The 27,624-nt window shown below is 50.5% G+C and overlaps 2 protein-coding genes across 3 annotated transcripts; both read right to left on the bottom strand.

Annotated features, from left to right (window-relative positions):
• Nucleotides 1-149: 149 nt before the first annotated feature.
• Nucleotides 150-11,793, bottom strand: SNPH (syntaphilin). 2 transcript variants are annotated; one of them, XM_050982088.1, is made up of 6 exons: nucleotides 11,699-11,793; nucleotides 11,235-11,292; nucleotides 4,798-4,874; nucleotides 3,837-4,037; nucleotides 2,147-2,296; nucleotides 150-1,303 (listed from the first exon to the last, which is right to left on the bottom strand). In XM_050982088.1, exons 3-6 carry the CDS (start codon nucleotides 4,839-4,841, stop codon nucleotides 166-168), a joined length of 1,533 nt encoding a protein of 510 aa, XP_050838045.1. In that variant the 5' UTR covers nucleotides 4,842-4,874; nucleotides 11,235-11,292; nucleotides 11,699-11,793; the 3' UTR covers nucleotides 150-165. The 2 variants fall into 2 exon arrangements, with proteins under 2 accessions (XP_050838045.1, XP_030089439.1); XM_030233579.2 differs by lacking the exon at nucleotides 11,699-11,793 and adding an exon at nucleotides 11,424-11,521.
• Nucleotides 11,794-14,495: 2,702 nt separating this feature from the next.
• On the bottom strand, nucleotides 14,496-25,444 carry RAD21L1 (RAD21 cohesin complex component like 1). The gene is made up of 13 exons (XM_050982295.1): nucleotides 25,301-25,444; nucleotides 25,017-25,146; nucleotides 23,432-23,531; nucleotides 22,369-22,475; nucleotides 21,820-22,005; nucleotides 21,109-21,210; nucleotides 20,009-20,119; nucleotides 18,785-19,014; nucleotides 17,840-17,942; nucleotides 16,985-17,124; nucleotides 16,228-16,308; nucleotides 15,482-15,559; nucleotides 14,496-14,687 (listed from the first exon to the last, which is right to left on the bottom strand). Exons 1-13 carry the CDS (start codon nucleotides 25,442-25,444, stop codon nucleotides 14,496-14,498), a joined length of 1,704 nt encoding a protein of 567 aa, XP_050838252.1.
• Between the last annotated feature and the right edge of the window lie 2,180 nt (nucleotides 25,445-27,624).

Here is a 27,624-nt window from a genome sequence, read left to right as displayed (position 1 = left end):
TTTCCAACAACGGTTCTTTCCCTCCTCCAGGAGCTGGGGGCGGGGGGGGGCAGCACACCTCGATGCGCCCACAGACCCCTCGGCCCCTTCCCACCCGCCAGTGCCACGCCGGGGCTTTACAATCAGCAGTCGGGTCCGTGGGGCGGGTGGAGGGCGTCGGAGGGGTCAGGGCTGGGCAGTGCCTCCGGGGCCGGGGCTGGCGACGGGGCGACAGCCCATCCTGCGGATGGAGTGCAGGGCGACGGTGCAGCAGCCCCGCAGCAGCGAGCTGATGTTGTAGATGGGCTGGCCCTGCCGCCGCTGCGAGCGGCACAGCCAGGCCACCGTGGGCACCGCCGGCACCACCACCGCCAGCAGATCCACGATGAAGTGGCGGCTCCAGTAGCTCTTGGAAGGGTTGTTCTCGCAGCCGGTCACTTCCATCAGCTCCTCCTCCGCCACGCAGGCGATGGCCACCGAGGGGCTGGCGCTAGGGGGCTGCCGCACCGCCGGGTTGCAGGGGACACCCCCTTCGGCACTGGCAGCCGCCGTGGCGGCGTCGGGCTCGGCCACCATCAGGTCCGTGGTCCCGGTGGGGTTGGCGAGCTCGGGGACGGGCATCGTGTCTTCCATTTCAGAGACCCAGGCGGAGGTGGGGCTGCCCAAGCTGCAAGCCTGCGACTTCATCACCTTCTCTAGGATGGTGTCCAGGTCGGGCTGGCAGGGCACGAAGTCCGTCTGGATGGCCCGCTCCTGCATGCAGCTGGCCTGCACCCCTGCCTCCACGCTGCTCCGCAGTCCCAGCACCTTCTCGTAGGTGTTGCTGGGGGGCAGGCGGGTGCCGGGCTCACCCCCCACCTCCAGCGGGTCCGTGTGGCCCGGAGCCTCCTCCATCCCCACGAAGCCGCTGTCGGCACCCTCGTCCAGCGAGATGGTCTGCGAGCCGCCCACGTTGCGGTCCCCGGCTCCCTGGTCGCTCAGCTTGGTGTAGGTGGAGCTGCGGGTGAGGGATCGGGCCGGGGACCCCCCGGCCGACTCGCCGGCGCCCTCCTCCTTCAGCGCCCCATTCTGTGCCACCTCCATGCTGTGCAGCAGCGTCTCCAGCTTCTTGTTCTGGATGTTAATGTCCACAAAATACTTCTGGAGGCCTTTGTCCTTCTCCAATAGGTTGTTCTTCACTGTGTCGATGACCTGCTTCAGCTGCTTGATCTCCTTGCGAGCCTCTTTCAGCGCCAGCTGGGCCTCCACGCGGTGGCACTCCTCCTCGATCCAGTCCTCCTGCATCCGTGACAGCTGCGTCTTCAGATCCTCGATCTCAGCATCCCTGCGGAGACGGGAGGGCACCACCGCGGCGCTGAGGGGGCTGCAGAGACAGCCCTGTCCCCTGTGCCCAGCACTGGGCTGCAACCACATCACCCAGTAACATTCCCAACTGGGAACAAGGGATGGATCCAATGGTTTAGGGACCCTTAGGAGTGAGCTTCAGAATGATGCTCAGGGAGCCTCAGGAGCAATGTTCAGGGACTCCCGGGAGTGGTGCTTCGGGACCTCAGGAGTGATGCTCAGGGACCCCAAGGATGGATGCTTAGGGACCCTCAGGAGTGATACTCGGGGACTCTCAGGATTTATGCTCAGGAACCCTCAAGACTGATGCTCAGGGCCCTCTGGCAGCCCTGTTTGGAGCAGTGGGAGCTCAGGGATCCCTGCAAGTGATGCTCAGCCTTCTCTCCAGAGGCTGCAGTGCCCAGGTTTCCTGAGGGCTGAGTGGGGGTGGGCAGGTGCCCCAGGCGGGCGTGTGGCAGCTGGCACGGCGGCCGGGCTGTGCCTAAGCCTGAGAGGAGCAGATGGGGATTAGCCACCCTCTGACGCTGAAATTCAGCAAAAGCATGGCAGGGACTTAAACAGGGTAAGGGGAGAATGCAGCCACTGCAGGTAGGCCGTGGGCCTCCCCAGTCCCCAAATCTGCAGCTCCTAGGTGGGACAGGCAGCAGTGCCAGATCCCACATGCCAGCAATGCCATGGTACAGCTGTGACCTCGGTCCTAGGGCACGAGCACGAGGACGAGGTGCCATGCTGGGAACTGAGACACCCAGAAGGACCAGTCTCAGGCAGGAGCTGCCACAGTGGGTGGCAATGGCTGGTGGTGGCACCCTTCCCATGAGCTCACCTGTCCTGCAGCCGCTCCTGTGTGTCCTTCAGGCGAGCCTTCAGGTGCCGGATGCAGACCTCCTTCTGCTGCAGGGGAGTCAGGTACTGCTCCGGCGTCGGCGGCTTTATCCCATGGTTGTCACTGCAGAGGTTGTACTTGGACGAGCGCCTGCAGGGACACAGATGTCACCCACTGCCAGTGCCAGGGTCAGCACAGGCTTGACCCAGGGGTTCTAAGGCCTGCTCTTGGAGTGCAATACACCCCAAAGGAGCTCTGAGAGCAGGAGGGGCAGGATGGGTGCATGAGGGTGCTGTGCCCTGGTGAGAGGGGCAGGGTGGGTGTCTTGTGTGCTGTGCGTCTGGCAGGACAGAGAAGGTGGGTTTCTTCAGTGCTGTGCCATGGCAGGAGGGTGGGTGCAGCTCCTGGACACACCGGTGCTGCTGTCAGGTGCTGAGTGCTCTGTGGTGCTGGGGACTTTGCTGGGCCACGAACAGAATCAGGGCCACCAAGGTCTCTGTGTGCCCAGAGCGACTTTCCTGGAAACAACTGATGTGGATGGAGACCCCCAGGGTGCGATCAGACCCATCAGAGATGGAGGCACAAGATGGGGAATGGAAGGGTTTGGGATGGAGATAGTGGCTGTCCTGCCCATGGAGAGCAAGCCAGGAAATCCAGCATCTGCTCTGGGCTGGGCCAGCAGCATGTCTGGACCCTCCTTATGCCACCACTGTCACTGGGGCAAATGAAGTGACATTTCTGGCCCAAAGCCTGGGACAGTGCAGAGAGCAAGGGCTGGCCAGGGACAGGGCTCCACGGCCAAGCTGGGAGGCACATGGAGAGGTGGGAGCTGTACGAGTGGCTCTGGCATGACAGTGGGGGGACCAAACTCCCTATGAATGGAAAGGAGGCATCCCAAAGCCCCCCTGCATGATGTCCATCAGCCCAGCAGCCTTTAGCCATGTCCAGAAGCACTGTGTGAGAGAGGATGCATTCCAAGCATCCATGCCTTGGAATGCCCCATGGCAGGAGGAGGGCCCTGGCCACAGCACGCATGGGACCTGCTCACCATGTCACCCTCGGGCCCCTCAGATCCTCCCAGAACGATTCCACCTCTGGGAGCTGGCAGGGGGTAGGTGGACAGGGAGGCGATGAGCAGTGCACCACAGGCTGCTGTGCCTGGAGAGCTGGGGCTGGCACCCATCCCACAGCTCAGGGCCAGCTGTTTGTGCTCCAACACACCCGGAGCTTCCTGCTGAGAAGCCGGGGGGCCACCAGCTCTTGCCAAACCTTTGCCGGGCAACACAAGGGGATGGAAGCGAAGCTCTTGCCCTCGTGCCTTCGACCTGGAAGGATCCGGGTGCTCCTTGGAATGCAGGAGTGGCGGGAGGGAGCGTGCAGCGTGCAAGCCACGGCCACAGCAGGACGGAGGGAAGAGGTCGGGGAATCCCTGGGTGGCAGGCGGGGGGACAGGGAGGAGACGACACAACAACGGCGGCGGAGAGGTTTGGAGGAGGAGGGTAGTGAGGGTCTGTGAGACACACCAGCAGCTCCACCAGCTCCGGCTCCCCCAGCCACCAAGCGCACAGCCTCGCTCCAGCGGCCCCTGCGCTCCTGTCCCTGCTGGCACCGGCACCGGCAGCACGGGGGGACTGCTCCCCCTGCCCGGGGGCACCCAGCAGCCGCCCTGGGGCCACGGGTGATGGGTTACCTTGGGGTGGGGCTGCTGTCGCTGCCCTTGCAGGAGCCAGAATTGCTGCTGCTGCTCAGCGAGGAGGTGCCGTAGGTGTCCCTCCCGGGGGGCGAGGGGCGCCTGGAGGCAGGGAGAAGAGGCTGTGTCTCAGGCCGAGTGGCTGAGGGCGCTGAAGACTTAAAGAAGGAGGCAAAGCCACTCCGTCCATAAACCCCGCGACTGCCAACCACCACACCGAGAACACACAAGACAAAAGGACAAAACAAACAGCAGGGATCAAAATCGCACGGACATGGTGACGGGCACAAAGGCAGGGCTGGGGGGGATGTCCTCCACCCGCTCCCCCTTCCCTGGCGTGGTAGCCCATGGATGCTGGCACAGCATCCTCGCACCGAGGACCTTGGGAGCCCCTGGGATCCCCTTGGAAGCCCCTTGGGAGCCCCATAAGAGTCCCCTGGGAGCACGGTCCCAGCATAGCTCAAGCCACATCTGCCAGAGCATCACCTAGACGTGGGCAGCTCTGCCTCTTCTCCCTGCCCACGCTGAGCCCGCACCTCCATAATGGCAGTCCAGGTCATGGAGACATTGGCAGGGGAATAAATGCTTTTTTCCTCTTTTTCTCTCTTTACCACTCAGCTCAAGGAGACATTTTCCAAGGGCTAACATACCTCCCAGTTTCACTGCCCCAACCCAGTGCTCTCCACCACTGCCTGCCTTCGCCTGGACGGACGGAGGGGTCGGTCCTGGCTGTGGCACAGACGGACAGAGGGACAGGGCGTGCAGCACTCGGGGAGCTGCATGCACGGACAGGGAAGTGCTGTGCAGCGGGCAGTGCCATGCAAACCCCCGAAAGCTGGGCTGGGGGTTCGTGCTGCGAAGTGGCAGCTGGTGGTGGAGGTGTGGGGATCGTGGGGAGCGTCTCATCCCGTCTGCAGGCGCTGGAGTCCAGTCCCGAGGCCAGAGGCTGAAGCATATTCACCTTCGTGATCCTGTGGACGCGCGTCTGCTCCCCGGCACGGACATGGCCACAGTGCCACGGCTCCTGGGCACAGGGAACTGCAGGCAAAGGCAACAGAGAGAGCAGATGAAGGCAGGAAAATGGCCCTGATGAGATGGGGCCCCTGTGGGGTGAGCCCTGGCACCAGGGCATTAGTATAGTCCCCAGGGCCACCAGTACAGGGACAGATAAGGACAACGTGCCCTGCACACCTGGCCTGTGCTTCCCACTTGTCTCCCATAGCCCAGAAGTGCCAGAATGCTGCATGCCTGTGGTCCCACTGGGATCCTGTGGGCACAGGGCAAGGGTGTTCTTAATTTCAAAGGCAGATCAGAAGCAGAGCAGGTGCCTGCCCATGGTCTGAAGCCCCTTTCTCATCATGGGACAAACTTCCCCCTGCTCCCAGATCCCCATCCCTGTCAGGAAGCAGGGCAATGCCACAGGGACACAGAGTGCCTGCAGTGGGGGCATTACTGGGGGCAGAGATGTTACAAGGGCTCTGACCCAGCCATGGAGCTCCCCGGGCAGGCAGCTCTCCCTGCAGTGGGCTGGGTGCCTGCTTTTCCTTAATTAAGTGCAAATCCCCCATTCAGCAGTGAAATCAGGTGAGGAAGAACAGATCCCTGCATGATGAGGCAGCAGCTGCTAATCCCTAGGGAAACATTGAGCCCTCTTTCCTGTAAATAAATAGGCCAGATCCAGAGGCTTGCAGCACCTTGGGCACACGCAGGATGTGAGGAATGAGGGAAGCATCTGCTCAGCACCCACATCCTCCTGATCAATCCATGGCACCTCTGGGATCCCCACTGTGCTCCCAGACTGCCAGAGACCAACAGGGATGGGGGCAGCACGGGCCCCAGCCCCCCCATCCCCAGACCCATTCACAATGCCAGCATTTATCTCAGATTTTGGCAGAGCAATACAGGATATGGGACCTGCCAACAGACAATCGATGGGTGACAGGAAACACTCCATGCTGCTGGCCCTGCTCCAGGGGAGTGCAAGGAGTGGGACAACAGGGGAGGCAGAACAGAAAGGGGGGCACATCCAGCTCACCCCAGGGCAGCCTTCTACATTTGCAACCCCAGATTATTTTTTTTTTTTTTTTTTTGAGGGTACCTCAAAACCCACCCTGGCCAGCTCAGGTCCCTCCTCTGTCCAGGATTTGCTGCTCCTTGATCCCCAAACCAGAGCACTGGTGCTGTGAGGTCCCAGGTCCCAGCAGGCACAGTGCCCCATGACAGAGGGGTGCCAGCACACCTGGGACACTGCAAGAAGGATTTGAGGATCCTGCTGCTCCCACCTGGGATGGATTTGCCAGGAGATGACCTGGGCTGGAAAAGGCAGTGTTGTGTCCTGCTGGATCACTGTTCCCAAGTGGGCAGCAAGCTCTGCCACTGCAGCAGCGTGAATCAGCATCCACCGAGAGCCATGCGTGGCCTGAGGCTGGCAGGAGCATCCTCCAGGATTCTCTGTCACCCTCCAGCAGCACAGTTCTCGAGCAGGGATTTAGGGAGATTTGAGAGGGTTGATTCCTCACCCTCTCCCTGCAGTCCAGCGATATCTGATATAATCCCAGGCATGCCAATCATCAGCTCAGTTGTACCTGGATCTTCCCCACTCATGTCAAGGTCACCCTCATGGCACACTGATCTGTGAAGGGGTCCCTCTATGCCCCAGCAAGTGCCAGCACTGCAGATGGCACGTGTGTGTCCAGGACATGGGGCTCCTGAGAGCACCCCACACCACACCCCAGGCACCTGCTGCCAGCATCACAGCCTGGGATGGCTCTGTGGGGACACCTGGATTTGGCCTCATGTCTGGGGACCTCATTTCCTCCTCCTCTTCCCACTGCTGCAGACTTGCCTGGTGCCCACACCAAGGCTTGATACCTCCCATAGCACCCAGGTTGTCTGGAATTTAATCTGTGATAATAAATTGTCATTATTCCCAAAGGATCAATGGGCCACTTCAGTGTCCCCAGAAGCATCACTGTGCCCAGAGGCTGCCCAGGACAGGCAGGGTGAGCAGATTCAAAGCTGAACACACACCTTCCCATGTGGAATGTGGCTACTAAAGGCAGAGGAAATCACAGATCTGCACTCAGAATTACCTCCAGGAGGGACCAGGATGAGTAGCTGCAGCACCAATGGAACCTCACCAGGAAAATGAGGGGAAATCCAGGATTAACCCTGGTCTAGTGGGTGGCATCCCTGCCCACAGCAGAGGGTTAAAAAGACAGAATGGTTTGGGTTGGAAGGGACCATCTCATTCCAACTGTCTGCCATGGGCAGGGACACCTTCCACTATCCCAGGCTGCTCCAAGCCTTGTCCAACCTGGCCTTGAACATTTCCGAGGATGGGGCAGCCACAGCTTCTCTGGGCAACCTGTGCCAGGGCCTCATCACCCTCACAGGGAAGAATTTTTTCCAAACATCCCACCTAATCCTGCCCTCTAGCAGTGGGAAGCCATTCTCTTGTCCTGCCACTCCATGTCCCTGTCCAAAGTCTCTTTCCAGCTCTCTTGGAACCCCTTGAGGCAGTGAAAGAGGCTCTTAAGGTCTCTACCAGCTCTCTCAGCCTGTCTCAACAGCAGGGGTGGTCAGGGCAATTCATGGACCAAGACCAAGGTGACCTGGGGGGCACTGGCTTGTCTCCAAACTGGGGGAGCCTGCTCATCACAGCACCTCTGTGTGTGCCCTTCCCACCTGGGAATGTCAGCACGGGCCAGGGTCTGACACTCCAACTCACACCAAACCCGGAGATTGTCCTGCAAGCTACCTGCCTGTGTTCCAGCTCCCTGCAAATCCCCTAAAATGCAGCTTGAGGGCTCAGCAGGGTGGACACTGCCCATTGCAAAGACCAGCGTGCTGCTGGTGCTGCTGACAGCAAAACTCCCTGTGAGGCTCCAGCACATGTGGAGCAGAAGGGCAGAGCTTTTACAAACAACAGCACAAACCAGGGTTTGTTCCACGCAGAGGAATTAGCCTGGAGAATTCCTGATAAATAAAAGCAATGGGCCTTGATAAGGAAACAGTCGGAGCTACAGCATGAGAAAGAGGATCCCCCACAGAGGGCTGGGATGCAGAATCAGGACAACTCCCCCACACTGCCTCTGTCACCAGGGGGTGACACCATGGGGCTCATCTTCTGGTGGGTCCCCAGCTCCTGCTGAACAACTGATCACACTGTGAGAGTGATGGATGGCAGAGCATGGACAGAGTGGGGGCTCACCCTGGTGCCCCAAAGGAAGACTTCCCCAGGCTCAGCTGGATCACTACCCCAGAGATGCTTCTTTGCCTCAAATCCTGCCACTTCCCCACTCCTTGCTGGATCCCCTGGCTGTGGCAGTGATGGACAAACCAGGCTGGGCAGGTATGGCCCTTCCAAGATGCTTCTCACATGGGAAACAGGGACACAGGACCTCTGGAGAGACCCTCATCCCTGGCCCAGTGAAGCCTCCAATGGCTCCTCAGCTTGTTCCTCTGAGGGTTTCATGGCTGCAGGCTCAAGAGTTTGCTCCCATCAGCTTCCAAAGCTCAGCTTCTGTGGGATTCAGAGGGATCCAGCTGCTGCCAGTTCACCCCATCCCCACAGGGAACAGAGAGGTGTGAGAGCCTGCAGCTCACAGCCAGTGTCAACCCTCAGCACAACACTGCTGTGCCAGCAGCTGCCACATTTCCCTGGATTTCTCGCTCACTGCTTCCTTTGTCGAGGCTCCCATCATCCTGCCTGCTGCTGGATTCCTGTGTTGCCCTTGGCACATCCTGTGTGAGGAATCTTTTGCAATGGTGGCACTGAGCCCGGGTGTCTGAGAGCAGCTTCACCCACTGCAGAGACCTGGGAGAGAACTGTGGTGTCCCCATGGGTCCCCTGGGACATCTTCAGCCTCCCAGGGTGAGCAAGATTAAAAGCAGAGGGAACAGAGAGAGGGAAACCACAGCTTTGTTTTTCCAAGGGACAAAAAGGGCTCCCAAAGACCTACCCTGCCTTCCTGACACTGGCTCTGCTTTTCTACACTCTAAAAATAAGCAAAGGGTTGGATGTGGCCAACAAGCAGCAGCGGATGGGAGGCAGAGCCCTTGTTCCTGAGCAATGGCAATGCCAGAGCTGCTTGCATTGGAAAAGGGACTGGGATACAGCTGGGTTGCAATGGGAAAGAGTAGGATCCACCAGCCAGGGCTGGCAGAAGTCCTGGTGCAGGAGGGAGTCAGCACTGGGGCCACCACCTGGGCAGCTGGGGGCAAACACCCATGATTATGTCCACTCCTCCTCCTGCCATGGGGGATTTCTGGGATGCAGGGATTGCTTTGCTTTTGCTCCAAGAAGATTACAAGGATGTGGCAATATGTCCAGAGGCTGGGAGCCTCTGCCCCAGTGTAGATGGGTTCATCCCAAAGCTTCACCTGGATCCCAGGCAGAGGGAGACCATGGAATCACAGACCCATTTAGGTAGGAAAATACCTTTAATACCTTCAAATCCAACTGCTAACCCAGCACTGCCCAGGCCACCACTAAATCCAGCTCAGGGCAGAGCTAAGTGCTCCAAGCACAAGCAGAGACAAACCCCATGGGTTGTTTATGCAACACCACCAGAAAAATCCATGTTGCTAAGAGTGGCTGTATCCCATTCCAAAAGGCAGGAGCATCTCCTTTTATTCTCCTGTTTGTTATAAAACGCTGAGTTGACATCCAGAGATTACAGGAAAACAGACACCATTTGGAAAGCTCGGGTTATGCAGCTCATCACTTTTCCAGCTGACCTGGCTGCAACTCCAAATGGGGAGGTGGCAATTCCCAGCTCTCATTAGCTAAAATAAGGTGCTTGACCAGAGGGCAAAGGCTGGGCTCTTACTGGGGACTCTGGAGCCAAAGAGAAACAGGAAAAGAGCTCCATGACATGTGCTGTAGCAGCATGAGAGCAGGAGGGGGACACCCAAGGATGCAGACCCCGTGGTCTCACCCCAAGCCAGAAAGGTCAGCAGGATGAGATGGAGGTGACATCCCACAGCACAGCCCATCCTGCAGAGGTGTTCTGGCAGGAGCCGAGCTGAGCTGTGCGAAGCACAAGGAACAGCCCACTCCTTTGAGATACAAAGGCAAAAACCTGGAAGACAAACCCAGCTTCCAGTGCAACAGCTCCGCCTCCCCTCCGTGCCTCGGCGCGGCGGAAGCAGGTCTCCCCTAACCACCATCCACCTTGAGCGAGGGCTGGGAATGACGGCGGTGCCGGGGGATTAGCCCTGGTCTCCACACCGCTGGGATGGCCTACTTTAACCACACACCACATCTCCTGCCTGCTGCAGCACCTCCGAGATGGGAGCACGGGCACTGCCCCTCTGACCCCCACCCTGGGACCCCCCGGGGACCAGGATTTTTATCTTCTGGCACACGGTCCTAGCACAACGTGCCCATTGCCCAGAGAGGGTGGGAACACGGATTTTATAAGCAGAACAGGCACCCAGCAGTGGGTTCTGTGCGACAGACACAGCGCTGACCTTGTGGGGAGAACAGAACACTCAGCTCATCAACCCGCTGGGGTGTTCCTGTGTCCCTTTGGAGATGGAGCATGAAGCCATTAAATAATAAAATGTCAACTGCAGAGCAGCCTCAGCTCCTGCAACAGCCCAGGGTGCCGGAGACACTTTGGGATGCTGCACAAGCATATGTGGGGCTGGTGCTTGAAGGGAGAGTCTGGTGCATGAGAAGTGGATCTGGTCCATGTGACATGGGGTTGGTGGATGCAGGGAGGGTCTGGTACATGACATGTGGGTCTGGGGTGTGCAGTGAGAGTCTGGTGCTTGCAGGGAGGGTCTGATGTGTGTGACGAGGGTCTGGTGCAGTGAGATATGGGTTTGGTGTGATGTGGGTCTGGAGTGTGCAGGGAGGGTCTGGTGGGAATGAAGTGGGTCAGGTGCATGAGATGTAGGTCTGGCAAGTGCAGTGCCGGTTTGGTGAGTGCAATGCATGGCTGATGCTGCTGTATGGGTCTAGTGCATGTCACATGGCTCCAGGGCTGTGCAGCAGGACCGGTGGGTGTGGTGGGGGTCTAGGTGGGTTTGCAGTGCGGGTCAGGGTACATAAGATATGGGTCTGGTAAGTCAGATATGGGTGCAGTGCGTGCCATGGGGGTCCAGCGCATACCGTGGGCTCTGGTGCAGCAGTACGGGTCTGGTGTGTGCCGCGGGGGTCTGGCACACGCAATGCGGGTGTGCTGCGGGCCCGATGCGTGACCCTCCCCGAGCACTCTGTGCCCAGGACCCCCCCCGCTCTCGCCCCCCCCCATGCGGAGCGGCGCTGGCAGACCCGGCTGCGCCCCCCGCCTTCCCCCAGCCCGGATCTGCAGCCAGAAAGGGATGAGTCACGGCGGCCGCGGGGCCCCGCACCGCGCCCCCCGCACCGCGCCCCGCACCTCTCACCTGCGCGGGGCCCCGCCGATGTCGGGGGCGGCAGCGCCGGGGTGGGGGGCTCAGCGACCTGCCGGGGAAGGGAGAGAGCGGACGGTGAGCGGCGGCGGCGCGGGGCCCGGTAGGGTGCCCGGTGCGGTGCCCGGTGCGGTGCCCCCCCCCCCCCCCCCCGCACCCCGCGCCCTCCCCCGCTTCCATCACCTGCGCCGGCCTCCATGGGTGCGGCGGGGCGGCCGGGAGCGCTGGAGGGATGAGGGAGGGATGAGGGAGGGATGGAGGAGGGAGGGATGGCGAAGGGAGGGAGGGAGGGAAGGATGGATGGAGAAGGGAGGGAGGGATGAGCCGTGCAGCTGCGTAATTTGCTCCCTCCTCTGCGAGCTTAAAGCGACGGCGCCGCGGGTGCCTCCCCCCGCCCCCCCCGCCGGGTTTCCCCCCGTTTCTATGGCAACTCCCCTCTGCCGGAGCGGCACAGCCACCTCACAAAAAGAAACCAGCCGGGTTTTGGGGTCCCTCCCCGTCTGCGAAGCCCCGCAGGCCGGGTGTGCCCTGTGCCCTGTGGCCCTGGGCTCCTCGCCCCGCGTAACCCCGGAGGAGGAGGAGGAGGAAGGCGGAGGAGCCGGGGCGGCCCCGTGCTGCAGCCACCCGGCCCTTGGAGTCCCCCCGGCGTTGTGGTTTTCATTTTAAGCAGTACAGCTCTGAGGAGAGCCCTGCCTCTAATTAGTGACGCACTTTCATTAAGAAATGTCGTTAAAAAACCGGAATTCTGTGCCCCATTTTAGTCCCTCTGAAGGGACTGAAATGGGGCTGGGGTGGAGAAGCAGCAACAACCACCCCGAGCTGCTGTCCCGGGCTGTGACTGGCGTCCGGGAGGCCTGGGAGATGAGGCTGACGGCTGGCACGGCACGGCACGTCCCGTTCTCCAGCACAGCCCGGTTACTCATGGCACTTCCCACACGCTTCCTGCTGTAACTGTCAAGATCAACCTTCCCAAATTATTTGCTGAGGAAACGTCTCGGGAGCTCCCGCGCCGCGTCCTGCAGCCTGTGCGGGGAGCAGCAGGGCACCGGCTCCTGGGCAGCTCCCTGCCCGCGGCCGGGAGCGCCCAAGGTCGGCTGCGGACACCCCCGTGGGGACCAGAAGCGTCAGAGATGCACATGTGCCTGTGCTATAAACATCCAGCTTGTGTGGATCCACATACGGATTTATGGAGGGAAATGTTAATGTGGGAAATATTCACAGCCAGAGTAGAATCTGCACCCAGTTTGGGTCTGGACCCCAGGCCCATCGTGCTTCCCAGACATTCCCAGTTCCCTTTGTCACTCCCCCATGGTTATTCCAGAGTTTTGACAAACCTGTTTGGTAAATACATGTCAGTCTTTCTTCCAGCGCTATTTCCTGCATGATTTGTACCTCATTTATCCCGACACACAGACTGTTTTCAGTGTATATATATCTCCTGCCTCCCATTTATTCCTACCCGCCTCCAGCTGCCTTTTGTTTCCCTCTTTCCCGGTGAATCCAATGCACAGCCTCTCTCCTTGAAAGGAAAATTAATGACTTATCACAGCTGCTGCCACTGGAGCAGCTCTGACCATGTGGCACAGGCAGCAGCTCTGCTGTGAGATGCAGAGTCATTCGTGATGGCTTTTGGGAAAGAAAAATGGTTTCTCCTTCCCTCTGCAGTCTGCAGTGCTGGGTCTCCCAGGATACTCTGACCTGAAGAGTGGGAGCACCACTCCAGGGAGATTGGGCCTGCTGCAGGGAAAGAGGGAGAGGTTTTCACCAAACCCAAACCCTTTTCCCAGGTCAGCACCTGGCTTTGGAAGTGCTAGGCCTGCCATAAGGAAAAAATGAGCTGCCCTTGTTTCCAGTCTTGCCTGAGCCATGCTCCTATTCCCACCCAAAAATAGTGTTTCTTTTGCAGAAAACTGAGAGGTTTTTATCATACAGGGATGCTTTTCCCTTCCTTACACCCAGAAAAGGAACTCCTCAGAGAACAGCAGCAAAGGCCCAATACTTATTTAATCAAATATTCCTGTTCAGAAAGGACACTCAGCTGGAACACCCCCACAGCCAGTGGCCACCCCCATGCCCCACACTGGGGCTTTACCTCTTTTAAAGCCTTTTTACTCCCTTAAACAGACCCTCAAAACCAAACACCCCAAATCCTGTGGGACAGGAAGCACACACATTAGTGGGCACAGAGAAACTGGGTGTCACTGAGGTGAGTGAACACCTGGAAGTCAGGTGACAGCATCACCCATCCTTTCCCATTTAAAGTAAAATCACAAAGTCACTCACTCTGAGATTAACCCACAGGATTTGATCCTTCAGAAGAAACACCAACAAGCAAAGGAAACATCTTCTGATTTTTATTGATTCCACATGAAGGAACAGTGATGTCCCCACAGCACTGAAGCACCTGAGTGGGGCACAACCATCTCTCCTCCAGGTGGGATGTAGCTGGAAACCAAGAGCTTCAGAAAATGACAATAAAAGGGATAAGATTTATCCTAAATTAGATAAAAATGCAAAGAACTAAGAATATTTCAGTTAACATCCATTTTTAAATAGGTCTACACATGAATAAAGGCGTTAATAAGTTAAAAAGCTCTGTGAAATCTGAAAATGCAGGATTTCTAGGAAACAGAATTTCTGGCTGCATCTTCTGGACTCTTCTAGGGCCTGTGTAACCTCTGTCTGCCTGAACACACAAAAGCAACACTGGAGACAGTGCCCTGCTAGATCTTAAAATATGAAATGTTGAACATTCTTGGACAGGAACAATTTTAAATAGTCTAAATTTTTTTTGATACAGAGAGTAAACAAATAACTCTTATTGATGGTATTAGAGAATTAACAGACACAAGCCTTGTCAAAAATAATTTAAGCTCTAAAGGTAGTATCTGAGAAAAGTTTTGAAGGAATTTTATAAAATTCCTTTGAGGATTCTTATAAAATTCCCTTGAGGACCTTTATAAAATCCTTCACAATGTAAATCTTTTATGTAGAATATATATTTTAGTGGTATTTTATTAACATATTGTATAACTATCATATAACTCATCATGTAACTATAAATATTAATAAATAAGCCCTGTAGTGATCACCTGGGGCAGAACCCCTGCACCAGCCATGACTGGGTGGTTTAGAGGACAGGGAGCTCTGCTCATCTCCCACAGCTTGACAAGACATTCCATCCTTTTCCCAGGAAAACTGGAAAAAGGATGGAAATTTGCTGGAAAATGCAACTTAAGTTGTATTTTGATCAGTTTATCTGATCCTGTCAAACATGGGCCCAGCAGTGGCCGTGAGGTCAGCGAAGGGCTCGGGCTGCTGCAGCTTGAGGACCTGCTGCTTCTTCAGCACCAGAAAGATGTAAAATGTGGCTGCAGCTTCTTTCCGGGTGTTTCTCTGGCAGAGCTCCCGAAAACTGAAGGAGCACATGCCTGATCTCTTCAGTTGCTGTGTAAGGGAAGTGAGGAATCAGTCAGAAGGTCAGCTTCTCCACCAGTAAAACTGGAGCCCATGGAATCCAAACAGAGAGCACTGCATAGAGGGAATATCTCTGCCTGAATGCCTCAAATAGGATCCAATCTCCATAGAATCATGGAAGCACACATTGGTTTGGTTTAGAAGGGACCTTAAACACCATCTCATTCCCCTACCCTGGATATCTCCCACTAGACAAGGTTGTTCCAAGCCCCACCCAACCTGGCCATGAACACTTCCAGAGACGGGGAGTCCACAACCTCTCTGGCTATCTTCCATCTGTGTTTATAGAAGTGACTCTTAACATTTTAATGCCATAATAGTGTTGGTACTTATGTGTGTTACTAAAATCTACAATTCCACTGAATTCCATTACACCAGTGGAGTGCTTCCATCATGCTTTGTGATTGATAACAACAAATATCATTGAGCAATTCTTTGGGCTCAGTTATCTCTTGTATTTTTAAAGGCTTTACTTAGGTGTAAATATTTATTTACTATTTGCACAAAACCTTTGAAATCCATTCAAAAAAAAAAAAGAGCATTCAGAAAATTCTAGTAATTCCAGCAGCTGTGGAAAGGAACACCACACATCAAGCATCCAGAATCTTGATTTTCCACAGAAATACCAAAAAAAGCACATGCTGCAAGTGAGAGGCAGAGACACTACTGTCTAATGGACAGTAGAAGGAAGAGCTTTTCTAACATGGTCCAGCTAAAATCAACACCAGCTTTTGGTATCTAATAACAAAATACAGCACTGGTACCTGTAAAGTTCTCTGTAACCGAAGAGTTCTTTTGCCCCATCTTATTTCTTCGTTGTCTTCCCCAGTGGCTGTTTGCTTCTTGAGAGGAAGTAAACAGAAAGTTAGTCAGGGTGTGTAAAAAGTCACTTACCAAGAGAAAAAGGACAGGAGTTCCAGGCTGGCTGAAAATCCAGATGGAGCTGGATATCTGGATGGCCAAACTCAGGGAATCTGGAGCCTCTGACACCTCTGTGCTCACACAAGGCTGTGTGAAACAAAAGAATGGGACCTGTGTGCTTTGTGCTACAGAGACAGCTCAGGTGCAACATGGACATGGTCCCAGTAAGGCAGCTCCACAGCCAGGTACTGCTCTGTGGGACTGGAATTCTGACAGGATTTGTACTGGCCAGGAGCTTAAAGAGGTATTCAAATATTAGGCTTGGGATTTTGGTTTTAACCTCTGAAGCCTGCAGCTGACTGCCCTGGTTTCAGAGTACCTGAGCATCCTCAGAACCAGCAGGGTTGAATTGAAATTATTTCCTTCTCACAGAAAGCAAAACTCCCTGGAAGTTCATGGTGCTTTTTTTGTTTGTTTGTTTGTTTGTTTGTTTGTTTTTTGGTTTTGTTTTTTGTTTGTTTGTTTGTTTGTTTGTTTGTTTGTTTGTTTGTTTGGGGTTTTTTTGTTTGTTTTTTTGTTTTGTTTTTTTTTTTTTAAGAAACAGGGTTCTCTTCTGAAACAAGCCAGGGCATCCGCTTAGGACACACACCTCTGGCATTTCCACCTGCTGTGCTTCAACTTCCTGGCCCAGGGAATTTTTTGAGCTCTCAGAGAAAGCTGCTTCATCCTCCTGTGAACATGAAAAAGACAATCATTAGGCCTGGCCATTTATGCACACAGTGCAATTCTCTTTACACAGTTCTTCTCAAAGAATTTATTGTAATGAATTTTTTCAAAATAAGTTATTATCTGCTATTTCTACCATGTCTTTCCTCATACAGGGAAGGGCCTCACTGTAGGATTTATCTACAGATGAATCTGAACTTATGGGCAGAGTTCAGGCATGGAGCACACATTTTCTGCTGCCATTAGCTCCAATTTCATCACTTTTCAACATTAATGAGCCTCATATTCTCTAAAGAATGCCCTTTACCAGAAGTGAAGATGGAAGAGATATTGCTTAAGTATTTCCTCAATATGACACACAAAATGTAAGTTTTGTAAAGATTATATTTTTCTCTTTAGTACAGTATTTCATATTTAATATAAAGCTCTCATTTATTCTCAGTGATTAAACTGTAATCTATGCTGATTAATAAACATTTTAATTAATCATTAATTCATTGTGGGAGTTTACCAAATTATAAATAAACATTCATCACACAAGCTACTTAATGCTCTCTTGACTGTTTTTAGCATCCTTTCCAAACATTAGTAATTTCTTAACATTGTTTTAAATGGAACCTTAGCAAAAAGCAGAACCAATAGACACACTTAGGTCTCTAAAACTGAGGAAAACTGCTCACTATAATTTCACCACAGTTCTCATTGGTTTCATTTCTGTCATTCTGTATTGTCAACATAAAGGAATCATTTCTAATTTTTCTCCCAGTCTCGGAATGAGCTGGCTCCTGCAGGTAACTTGGCTCTTCTACTGGCAGCATCTCTGTATTAATAGAAAACCAAGGTTGAAGAGGAAATTACTGTGAATCGCCATCCTTAAAAAAACCCACTGAAAACCAAAAATCACACACAAGTTCACAGTCTTTGAGAGGAAGAGCCAGAATAAGCAAGTATTGAAGAAACATCATTCCCAACAGAAGCATGGAAGAAGAGCCTTCCAAGGTATGTTTTCCTTTTCTGAAAGTTGACCTTTATGGACTCACAGGAGGTGGGTTTGTTAATTAATTTTTGAGGCAGATTAGGTTCCCAGTAGAGCAAAGGAATGCAAATAGATACATCGTTCTCAGAACATCTAAAATGGAACACTTCTTCTTGCCTGATATTTACCAAACACATCTTCCAGATACAAGTAGAACTATTTACATTCATTTGGAATTTTGGAGAGAAGTTTGATTAAGCTTAGCATAAGTGGGAAGGTATTTTTAAAAATTCTATTGAAAAAAAACCCCACAAGCAACATTACCCAAATATGTAGTTTCAGAAATAATTGGAGAAACCAAAGATGAAACAAAAAATATCATCTTATGGCACAAGGAAGAAAAAACTTGGATTTCATTTAATTTCTAAGAAACAAAAGAACAGCAAAGTAGTAATTTGTGTAATACTGAACACCAACACCTCTTGTGTATCTCAAACATTATGTAGAATAGAAAATACTCTCTAACAGCTAATTCTGCACAACAGAATTAAAATATTACCTGTAGTATCTTGCTCTTTTCTCATTTCCTTCATTTCAGACATCCTCCGTATTCCATTTGCTCTCATCTTAAATCTGTCAGTCTTGAAGCATTTTTCAAACAACTGAAAATAATTATTTTTTGTTTGCTTTCAGAATATCGTGTCAGATTATTTACAAACATCAACACAAAATATGAATATGAGCTGTATGTTAATGACTGCAACCCAGAATTTCAGTATTTGAATTAGGTCACTCTGAAAATCTGCAAATTTTTTTGTTTGTTTTTAAGCAATAGACTTCTGCAGCTCTGACATGAATTCCATTAAAAAAAAAAAAATTAGGAGCAGCTTGAATCATTTTTCTTGAAGCCAGCCAGTAGGGAAGGATGAAAGAAAGAAACATCTGCAGTTTTCATCTTCTTAAAGAGCAAGTTGTAATTCTGCAGCTGGACTCTAAGTGGTGAAGCTGCACTGCTGCAGTGAACCCTTCCAAATCCATTAGCAACATTCTACTACTAATGTCTGATGTACCTTTAAAGTAAATATAAACAAATGATATCTCAAATTGATTACAAAGAGGAAATACACCAGAAAACGACACAACAAAGGAAAAAGTACAAAAGAAATTGATAGAAAAGTAAAAAGTTGTGTCTCAGTATAAGATCAGTCAAGTACCAGTGTGTGAAATGAAACATCAGCTCTCATGTTCCTTTTGTAATTTTTCACTTGTTGGAGTACAGAAGGTTAAGGCTGTGACCCCACAGATGATGAAACAATTAGTGGTGAGTGTGCAAACCTTCAGGTGTCCAGCTGACCTGTACAGCAGAGCAATGCTCAGTGCACACCTGCAGCAAGCTCCAACTTCAGAGTCTACGAAACCTCTCAGTCAGATCCCAGCTCTGCAACAATCCTGGAATCCTGCAACCTACACAGGGGCACAGGCCCCACAAGGAACTGATGTTTACCTTTTGCAGCTGAGCATGAATCATAGGCTGTGAAGAATGGGACAGGAGTTTATCCACAGCTCCCCACTCCTTCCACATCATTGTTTTCTTGGTTGGGGGAGCGAGGTCCAGCGTGGCCAGGAGGTCAGTGTAGTTGGTGAGCTGCTTGTAAATGGTTTGGCAGCTCAGCTCCTTCTCCACATCCACCAGCAGCTTCCTCTTTCTTTGTTTTTTCTTCCTCTGGGTGACAGCTACATAACACAAGTATAATAACAAGTCTTAAGGTCTATTCCTAGGACATTAGGCACACAAAAAAAGCCCAGTGAATCAGCTTGGCTGCTGACCTCCTGAACACTGCCTAGACTTGAAAATCAAAGTGCACAGGCCACTCCTTCAAAAGTTTCTATGAAGTTTTCACTCTTTGTACTCTTTTAGGGGAAATTCCCTTATGTTTAATTGTGGAGGACAAATGACTCTTTTAATAAAGACCCGGGTACAGGACAACTTAATGAGAACGCACAATAGAGCAACAAGACTGAATAAGCTGTCTTTAATCCATCAGGAAGTTAAGTGCTCCAGGAACTGCTGATGCACTCAAGAAGTTTCATTACCTCATAATTAATATCTGTATTTGTCAGTTTAATCCTTTAGCAATTTAATTAAGATGTAAACACAAAAGAAAGACACCGATTAGTTATGTAGCCATAACTTCCTGGATAATATTTGGGCAGGCCAGAAAATTCCAATATTGTAAATATTGCTGTCAACATGAGCTTGCTTATTCATAAACAGCCATCAATGTGATAAGGGACATTTAGATTTCCTCTACAGAGGAAATGTAATACTCTTCACCTTGGATCTTGTTAAAAGTAAACAAACCAATGTTTTCCAAAGGCTTGAAAGTTTTAGGATTGTGATTTTTAATATAAAAGTCACTGATGAGTCATTGGCAATTGAAGTTTTTCAGGTCAATCTTCAGTACCACCCCCAAAACCAAGCTTGCAGAGCTGAAGAGCAACAAAACTTGACTTGTACGTGGAAGAAGCTGTGAGCACAAATTTGGGCAGCTGAGATAAATAACCTGACACTGGGTTTGTATAATATTTACTATAAAAAGGAACTCTGACAGCAGGAGTAGATGAAATCTAAGGTGGGAATAATCTATATTGCAAGTATTTTCACTACTAAGAAGCAAACCAAACCTATTTAAAGCAAACATTCATCAGAAACTTATCAACTTCTGACCTGTATCATCAATTGGCTCAAGCACAAATCCTTCTTCCTGGAACAAAAGGATTGTCTCACTCATTGTGTGATTTCCATCCTTAACGGTGCTGTCTGCACAGTTGGACTCAACTGCAAGAAAACCCACCAAATAACCCAAATTAAAAAAAAAAAAAAGTTACAATATGGACTAATTTCTCAATCACACGACAGAGAATGCTACCAGACAAAACCAGCAAGAAATGGGAATCTGTGGTTTTGTTTATAATCTCACTTATGTTCACCAGTTCCTTCTCATACTCTCATGCTCTGCACTTCCCTTCACTGATCCCAGAATGAATAGGCCATAGCAGAGACAGAAAAACCCACACAACAGAAAGTGTTTAGGGGCAAAGGTGTTAAGTTTCAAACCCTATCTGTTTCCAGCTCCAGGCAAGTGCATGGCACCTGTGGGGACAAGTGGGGACATCTCTGTCAACAGAAAAGGAAAAGGAACAAGCAGCATCAGCAATAGAGCAAGGAGAGGCAAGAGCCACTCTATCTCTATAAAGCTGTTCTAGAATTCTCTGTTTTAAAATAACACTCTGATGAATGAGTAAGGATTTAAGATAGCAAAACTTTCTCAGAAATAGTTATCAAAGCTTAGTATCTTTCATCAGCATCAAACCAAAAGAAGATTAACAGCACCTTTATGAGCTACTTAAGTGTCATTTGTTGCAGAAATATGAAGCCAGAAATAGAAGTACAGAATTGTTTCTGCTGGAAAAGACCTTTTAAGCTCTCACTAGGAAAGTTCACTGTTACAGGACAGCCTTATTTGGGTTTCTTTCCCCCTCAAAAGAGACATCATGCTGTGATCAGCAGGGTGGACCAACAGCATATCCAACAGGATGTCACATGAAGGTGTTTCTAAGCAGTGTGAAGTTACAAATTTGGAATCCTAAATCAAATAAAATTATCCTAAAATGGTGGATGAAGCAGTTTAGGGGGAAAAAAAGGCAAAATAAATGAAGAAAGGAAAAAGGCACAAGGATACTACAAAAACCTGAATGTGAGTGGCATTAGGCATTAACACGGGAACAGAGGGTTTATGTGAGACAGAGCAGACACTGCAAACTCACTGGCTGTGCTGTTCTCTGGCAGATCTTGTGACAAAGGACGTGCTTCCTCCACATCAAGAATGTCTTTATCTAGGACATTTTGCTCATCCCTCAACAAGATTTCTTAAATACAAAGCACATAGTTTTAATCATTCTAAACCTTAGTAGTCATGAAATAGCCTGATACAGCCTAATGTTAGTCAAGGTTAATACTCTGCAAAGAAAGCAAGCTCAGCTTCTGCAGATGGCCGTCAGTGGTGTGGCTGCCTGCAGCAGCACACAAAGGAGGGGATTAGTCCCAAGTTTGAGATTTCCACCCTTTTTTTAAAAAAAATATGGCCTTGACAGTGTTAACAGGTAATCTGTAAGGTTTACATAAATGCTCTAAGCCATAATGATGCAGAAACTACTTTGCTGCCTTTGTTATTACAACAGGAAGGATAAAAATGCTGCACTATTTCACTTTTGAAAACCGAAATTAATTGTTAAACATTAAGCATAAATTTAATGCCTTTAAAAATAATGAAATACAGCCTTTAAACCAATTTGACTTGGCAGTGTCTAAGTGATCATAGACTAAGTGACAGGTAGGAAAAATATATGTATGAAAACAACAACTAACATAGAAGTTATGTTTGACAACAATCGCTTCAGTGCTGTCTTGATTGTTTTCCTGTAAGAATAAAAATATTTGGAAAGGAACCAATTCTCTTTGCCTGTGGAAAACCCTACCAATCATATCTGCAGCATCTTCCTCATCCCCAAAACAGTCATCCTGGAAGCAGTAAACATCTTCATGCAGCACAGATTTGTCTCCACTGGTGCTGGCTGAGTTGGGATCGGCCACCAGACTGTTACTGCTCGTCAGGACACTGCCCTCAAAGAAGCTCTGTCTCCTCAGTGCTTCTGCTTCTTCATCTGAGGGAACACACAATTCCTGATCCCTCATCTATGTGACTTTTGTAAACCCAGATGTATCAATTTCCTAATTTTTCAAGTCACTTTTAAAAGATTGCAAGACATCCCATACCTCAAATGAAATAAAGAATAAACAATGTTATCTAATTTAATAAAAGCAGGAAATGTTTGGTTTGGTTCTCAGTCTCTGACATCAGATTATATTGCTTACACAAAATTTTAAACCTAAGACTGCATGATTGGCCAATCAGCAAAAGCATGAAACAAATGGACCTTTAATCACATCTTTTTCACACGTGGAAAGGGCTCACATAAAACACACTTCCCCTTATGAAATTCTTTCACTTTCTCAACTACTCTCACCAAAGTTTCTATCACAGAGAAGTATACTGCTTTCATAATCCTCTGTAAGTGTGATTTCTTCAGCTCTGCTCTGATTCAAGGTAAAATGTTCAGCAACATCAATGGCCCTGATAAAAAAAATATTATAAAAATATAGAGTGAACTGAAACTTATTGAGCATTCAGCTGGACTGTGAAAACTTGCTTCTACACAGCCTTCAATCCTGGCATTTTATCACAAGTCCCAATATTTCTCCACTCCCTTTTGCCAGTAAACTTGGGCTTCTGTGATTTTGTTCCCATCCAAGCCCTGATACCTACCAGACCCTTGTCAGAAAGCAACTGATTAGCAAAACATCTCTTAAATCAAATTACACAACTCTTGGGCAGGTAGAAAAGGCACCTTTACAGAGTCAGCACTTGAATAAAGTGTATTACATTGCAGCTGTACTTAGAAAATAATAAACCCTTACTGATTCCATCAAACTATATTTATGAGGAGGTACAGAGCAACCCTCGGTGGAAATCTCGTCCTGGACCTTTGGGGCATCAGAGCAATCAGAAACATGACTTAGCCTCCTGTTTTTTATCAGTTTTCTACATTAGTGCTGCTTTGTGTCAAAAAAGCCTAAGAAATGTGCTGGCTTTTTCTCAGGAGCCAGGCTGACTATTGCTGATAAAACACCCCAGTCCCAGAGAGCAGTGGAGCAGAAACAAAATGAAGTTACCCAGTGGAACAGTGCAAAACTGTGTGGTTACTGGCCACATCTTTCAGGATTAATACTAATTTTTATATCTTCTCTTGAGGTTCAGAAAGCTGTTTGCATCCTTCACTCAGACAATTTAAAATCCTGAAGTCCAAGTTCAAGACATAATTCTATTGTGAAAGTCTGTTGATTAAAGGACTGAAGAAAACTACCAAAGCACAATGCCTGTGGCTGTAGCCTTGTAGAGCTCAGAGTTTAGGAGAATTCAGTTATTAAATCAAAACAACCCAATCTGAGTCTCAATCAGATAACAGCAAGTGTATAGCTTTTACTTCTGAAAATTCTAAAAGAATGAATAAAAACTACGGAAGCATTTACTTTACATCTGGTAGTGGTGCTTCAAAATCATGAAATTCTTCAGGTAATGTAATGGACTGATAAGCAGCCTCCAAGTTCTCTTCTGGAAGGTCAAGAAGCCCTGAAATAAACAGACAACATAACAAAATAAGTATCAATAAAATAAAAGTAGTGTTCTCTCCCAGGTAGGTATAATAAGCCCATAAACCTGTCAGGAGGGACTGCTGCCATTCTAAATCACATAATGGTAAAGCTTAGGCACCCAAAAGTGGAATTTCAGTTTCCATGTCCTTAAGATAATCTATTTTTTACAGACAGACACAAAAGAGTCTGCTGCAATAGGACCTGAAATATGTAAGTACTTGTGTTGGTGAGCAGCTGCTTTAAGTCCCTGGAAGGTTCTCCCAGCTGACGTCTAGCCCAGAGTCTTTCACAGCACTGCAAATTAACCACTGTGTTTTCCTTTCCTCTGCTCTGTCTCCATAACACTGTTCTCCAGCATCAAATAATTATGTACTCAGACTGCCAAATACTTGGGAATCAGAGAAGCCTGGAAAAATTCACATGAGGAGGGATTTCTCAAGGTCACCCAACCCAACCTTTTGCTCAGAGCAAGGTTAATTTCAAAGTCAGATCACTTTTGTCTATTTCTGTTGATGCAGATTTCACAGCCTCCCTGAACAGCCTTTTTCAGCATTTTATCACTTCGGCTGAGATTCTTCTCCCCCTTTCTATCTAGGTAAATAAAGTCTCTGTTGCACCAGTGGTGACTGTTGTGTGCTCTTGAGCTGTGTGGTGCTCTCCAAGTTACTATAGGGTCTATCTCCAAAATAGCCACCAGTTGTGGCTGGCAGATTTCAGTTGCATATTAAGGGAAAATTTCTTTACTAAAAGGGTTTTCAAGCCCTGGCACAGGCTGCCCAGGGTAATGCTGGAGTCACCATCCCTGGAGGGATTTGAAAGACATGTGGTATTTGGGGACATGGCTTAGTGGTGGCCTTGGCAGTGCTGGGTGAACAGTTGGACTGGGTTTTGGAGGGCTTTTCCAGCCTAAATGGTTCTGTGATTCTATAATTCTGTGATCATATCCTTGAGAATAATGCAGAGTAATTACTGACTATTTTGCAAACAGACCAGGTCACAAAGCACATTAAAACTGGCAGTAGACACTGGTGTTCTCAGGCTTTTTTTTTTTCAGACAACAGTGCCTCCCATTTATTGCCTAAGTATGACAAATACAGAGCGTGTTGGAAAAGGCTCCAGTCATCTCAGCTCCCTTCTCCCTGTCCACATGGCTAGAGCTCAAAACACACTGTCAGGTCTGGCACTGACACTGTTGGACATGTTGTTGGTGCCATCAGAAATTAAAATTAATTATCTAGCAATGAAGGCTGAAGTCAAACATCTTCTTGTAAGCCCACTTAAGATACTGCTTCTGTTAAGGAGTCAAAGACCTGAAATGGAACTTAATTAAGCCAGACCAGCAGTAGGTGCTACTATGTTCAGTTTCCTTTGGGGTTAGTAATGTGCATTTAACAGAAATTACCAAAAAATAACTTTTAAAATGAGAGGACACAGATGAAAAAATGCTGAATTTTGTGTATACCTGGACGAAAGGCTGTCTTCATTTTGGTCAGAGCTTCATTGCAGTCTGCCAAGAGGTACTTTACTTTCCTGTTGTAAATCCGCACCACCCCCAGGAGTAAGTGTCCAGAGGTTCGCAGAGCTATAGCAAACTGTGAGGATTTAAATTTAAAAAAAGTTGTTTAGGAGTTAGTATTTTTGGCAAAAACGTTAAAATATTACACAGAAGTAACAGAATTCTCTACAGGAGATCAATACCTCCACCCCAGGATTCTGCAGGAGATCCCTCCTCATGCCACAGCCTACCTTTGGGGAGAGGATTTTTTGGACAGTGGCCTCTAAATTGCACTCAAAGATATGTGCCTTGGTCAGCTTCTTCTCCCAGTGAGCAGCCAGCCAGATTTTGGCCAGCGGCCCCCGCTTGTTGATGAGCAAATGGACGTAGAACATGGTGCCTGGCCAAAGGTCTCAGGGCAGCCCTGACAAAATTCTTTGAGCTCTTCCCCTTGCAACAGAAGATGGGTCCTGGGGCAGCAAGCAGGATTAGGGATTTAATGGAATCTGAGGGGATGGGGAACCCAGTAGGGTGCTATGGGGAGGGAGGAATTTAGTGGGATCTGAGGGGATGGGGGGACACAACCAGGCACTGAAGGGGATGAGAGGATTTATGGGATCAGAGGGGACAGGGCACCCAGGCAGATATTGAGGGGATGTGAGGATTTAGTGGGATCCAGAAGGGCTGGGATCACCCAGCTGGCTGCTGAGGGAGTGGGAAAACCCTCAGAGCACTGAGGGAATGAAAGGATTCAGAGGGTAGGCAGGGGGAATTTGGCGAGATCCTTAGAGGATGGGTCAGGGTGGATTTAGTGGTGCCTGAGGGGAGAGGGGCAGCCAGCCAGGCCCTGGGGATTTAGCAGGACCTGAGGGGATGAGGTGACCAAGACGCTGAGGGCACAGGGGGCCTGAGCAATGCCAGGGGGGACGTGTCGGATTTAGCGGGATCCTGAGGGATGGATGGGTACAGCCGGCTGCTGAGGGGCCCTGCGGGGATGAGGAGCGCCGGGGACCGCGGGGGATTAGCAGGCGCTGAGGGCTCGGCGGGGCGGGCGGACCCTCCTCAGGCCTCAGCCGCGGCTCAGCCGAGGGCGGGAAGGCGCCGCGGGGGGGTCCCACAACGGGCCCGCCCTCGGAGCTCCCGCGGGGCCCGTGTCCACTGCAGAGCTCCGCACAGCCACGGAGCCCTCGGCAGGGACCTGCCGCTGGAAATGGCCCCGTCCTTCCTGGGGCTCGCCAGCAGGACCCACGCGTGCCCGGGAACACGTTGTCGCACCCCTCATTTTGGGTTCATGAGAGTGGAGAGCAATCTCACTCTTCCCATCCAGCTATCCTCCTCCCTCTCCTCTCCTTGGCTTCCCCTCCCCTTCTCCTCCCAATCCCTTTCACCCTTGACGTTCTAAGAGCCCGTTTGCAGACACCGCCCCATCTCTTTCTCTGCAGGTGAGCCGCCCCTGCGTGGCTCCAGACACGTCTGATAAAACTCCCCTGGTGAAGGAAATTTGCAGAAGAAAACAAAAAAAAGCCAAACAAAAAAACAGAGCCTCGGGTCAGACCTCTGTGCAGGGGGGAAAGGCAAAAGGTGCACAGTCATCCATCTGTGTCAGCTCCAGCCACCCCTGAGAGAAGACAGTATGTTTGCACTTTTAGGTGTCACCAGCCAGGAAAAAAAATAGTTTTTCACCCTCTGCTTCGTGCTTTCCATGCTTTATATTCAGGCAGAACAAGCGGGGCTCCCATTGCTCCCAGGCACAGCCTGGAGCATCAGCTGTTGCCATATCACAAGGCACCTGAGGTTTTCCCTGTCCCCCTGGTGTTAGCTGAAGATAAAGAGATCTTAATTATCACCAGGAAAGTGCTGAGCCTCATCCCAGTGCAGCTCTGCATCTGGTCATAGTAGCAGGCAGAGCTCCATCCCTCCAGCTGCCTTTGGGCTGGGGCTCAGACGTTTGGGGAAGGAGAGGGATTTTTGCTATAAATCATCCTTGGAGTGGTGGACCCCCAACAGGGACTTGGAGGAATCTCCCACGAACCCCAGAGCAGGTATCTACAGCTCTTCCAGGACACCAAACCTCTCTGAGAACTCCATGCCTGGCAAGAGGGGATTCACCCTCACTGAAGCCCACTGTGCAGCTCCAGCCCTCCCCAGCACCAATGCTCAAGTCCAGCCCTGCCTGTCTTGCTGGTGGCAACAAATCCCAGGAGCAGATTGCTGGATCAGAACCCCCCCTCATCCATGGGGAGCACTGGGATGCTGTGTCTGGGGTACACAGGGAGTGGCACTGACAGGCAGGGAGGCTGTGATGTGCTGGGCATCTCTGGTCCTCCCAAATTGCTGGATCTCTCAGTGATGTAGAGCCAGCTCCTGAATTGCCTGCCTGCTTTTTTCCTGACCTCTGAGTCACCTTGAGCCGTGCTGGCTTTGAGTCCTCACTCTGCCATAGGATGCTGTGAATGCTAAGGAGGCAGGAATGAAACTTCACCTCGGTGGTGAGGCTGGACAGGGGTCAGCTCTGCCAGTGGGCACCAGACAGCTGTGCACTCCCCAAAATTGGGCTGTGCTGCACAGGGCTGTA

Source organism: Serinus canaria, chromosome 20, assembly GCF_022539315.1.
Source record: "Serinus canaria isolate serCan28SL12 chromosome 20, serCan2020, whole genome shotgun sequence".
NCBI classification, from domain to species: domain Eukaryota; kingdom Metazoa; phylum Chordata; class Aves; order Passeriformes; family Fringillidae; genus Serinus; species Serinus canaria.
Note: the sequence above shows the minus strand (reverse complement) of the source record. Positions and strands in the feature narration are given on the sequence as shown.

Bases quoted from the DNA above. Each gene is read 5' to 3' on its own strand.
- RAD21L1 (XM_050982295.1), bottom strand. From the start codon at position 25,444: ATGTTCTACGTCCATTTGCTCATCAACAAGCGGGGGCCGCTGGCCAAA. The intron at 16,309-16,984 runs GTGAGCAGTTTT...TCATGTTCACAG, and splicing joins AGAACTGTGGTGAAATTATA to GAGGATGAAGCAGCTTTCTC. The intron at 14,688-15,481 runs GTACCAGTGCTG...TCCCTTACACAG, and splicing joins GGTTACAGAGAACTTTACAG to CAACTGAAGAGATCAGGCAT.
- SNPH (XM_050982088.1), bottom strand. From the start codon at position 4,841: ATGTCCGTGCCGGGGAGCAGACGCGCGTCCACAGGATCACGAAG. The intron at 4,038-4,797 runs GTGAATATGCTT...GGTGGTTGGCAG, and splicing joins GCGTCCACAGGATCACGAAG to TCGCGGGGTTTATGGACGGA. The intron at 2,297-3,836 runs GTAACCCATCAC...GTGTCCCTGCAG, and splicing joins GACAGCAGCCCCACCCCAAG to GCGCTCGTCCAAGTACAACC.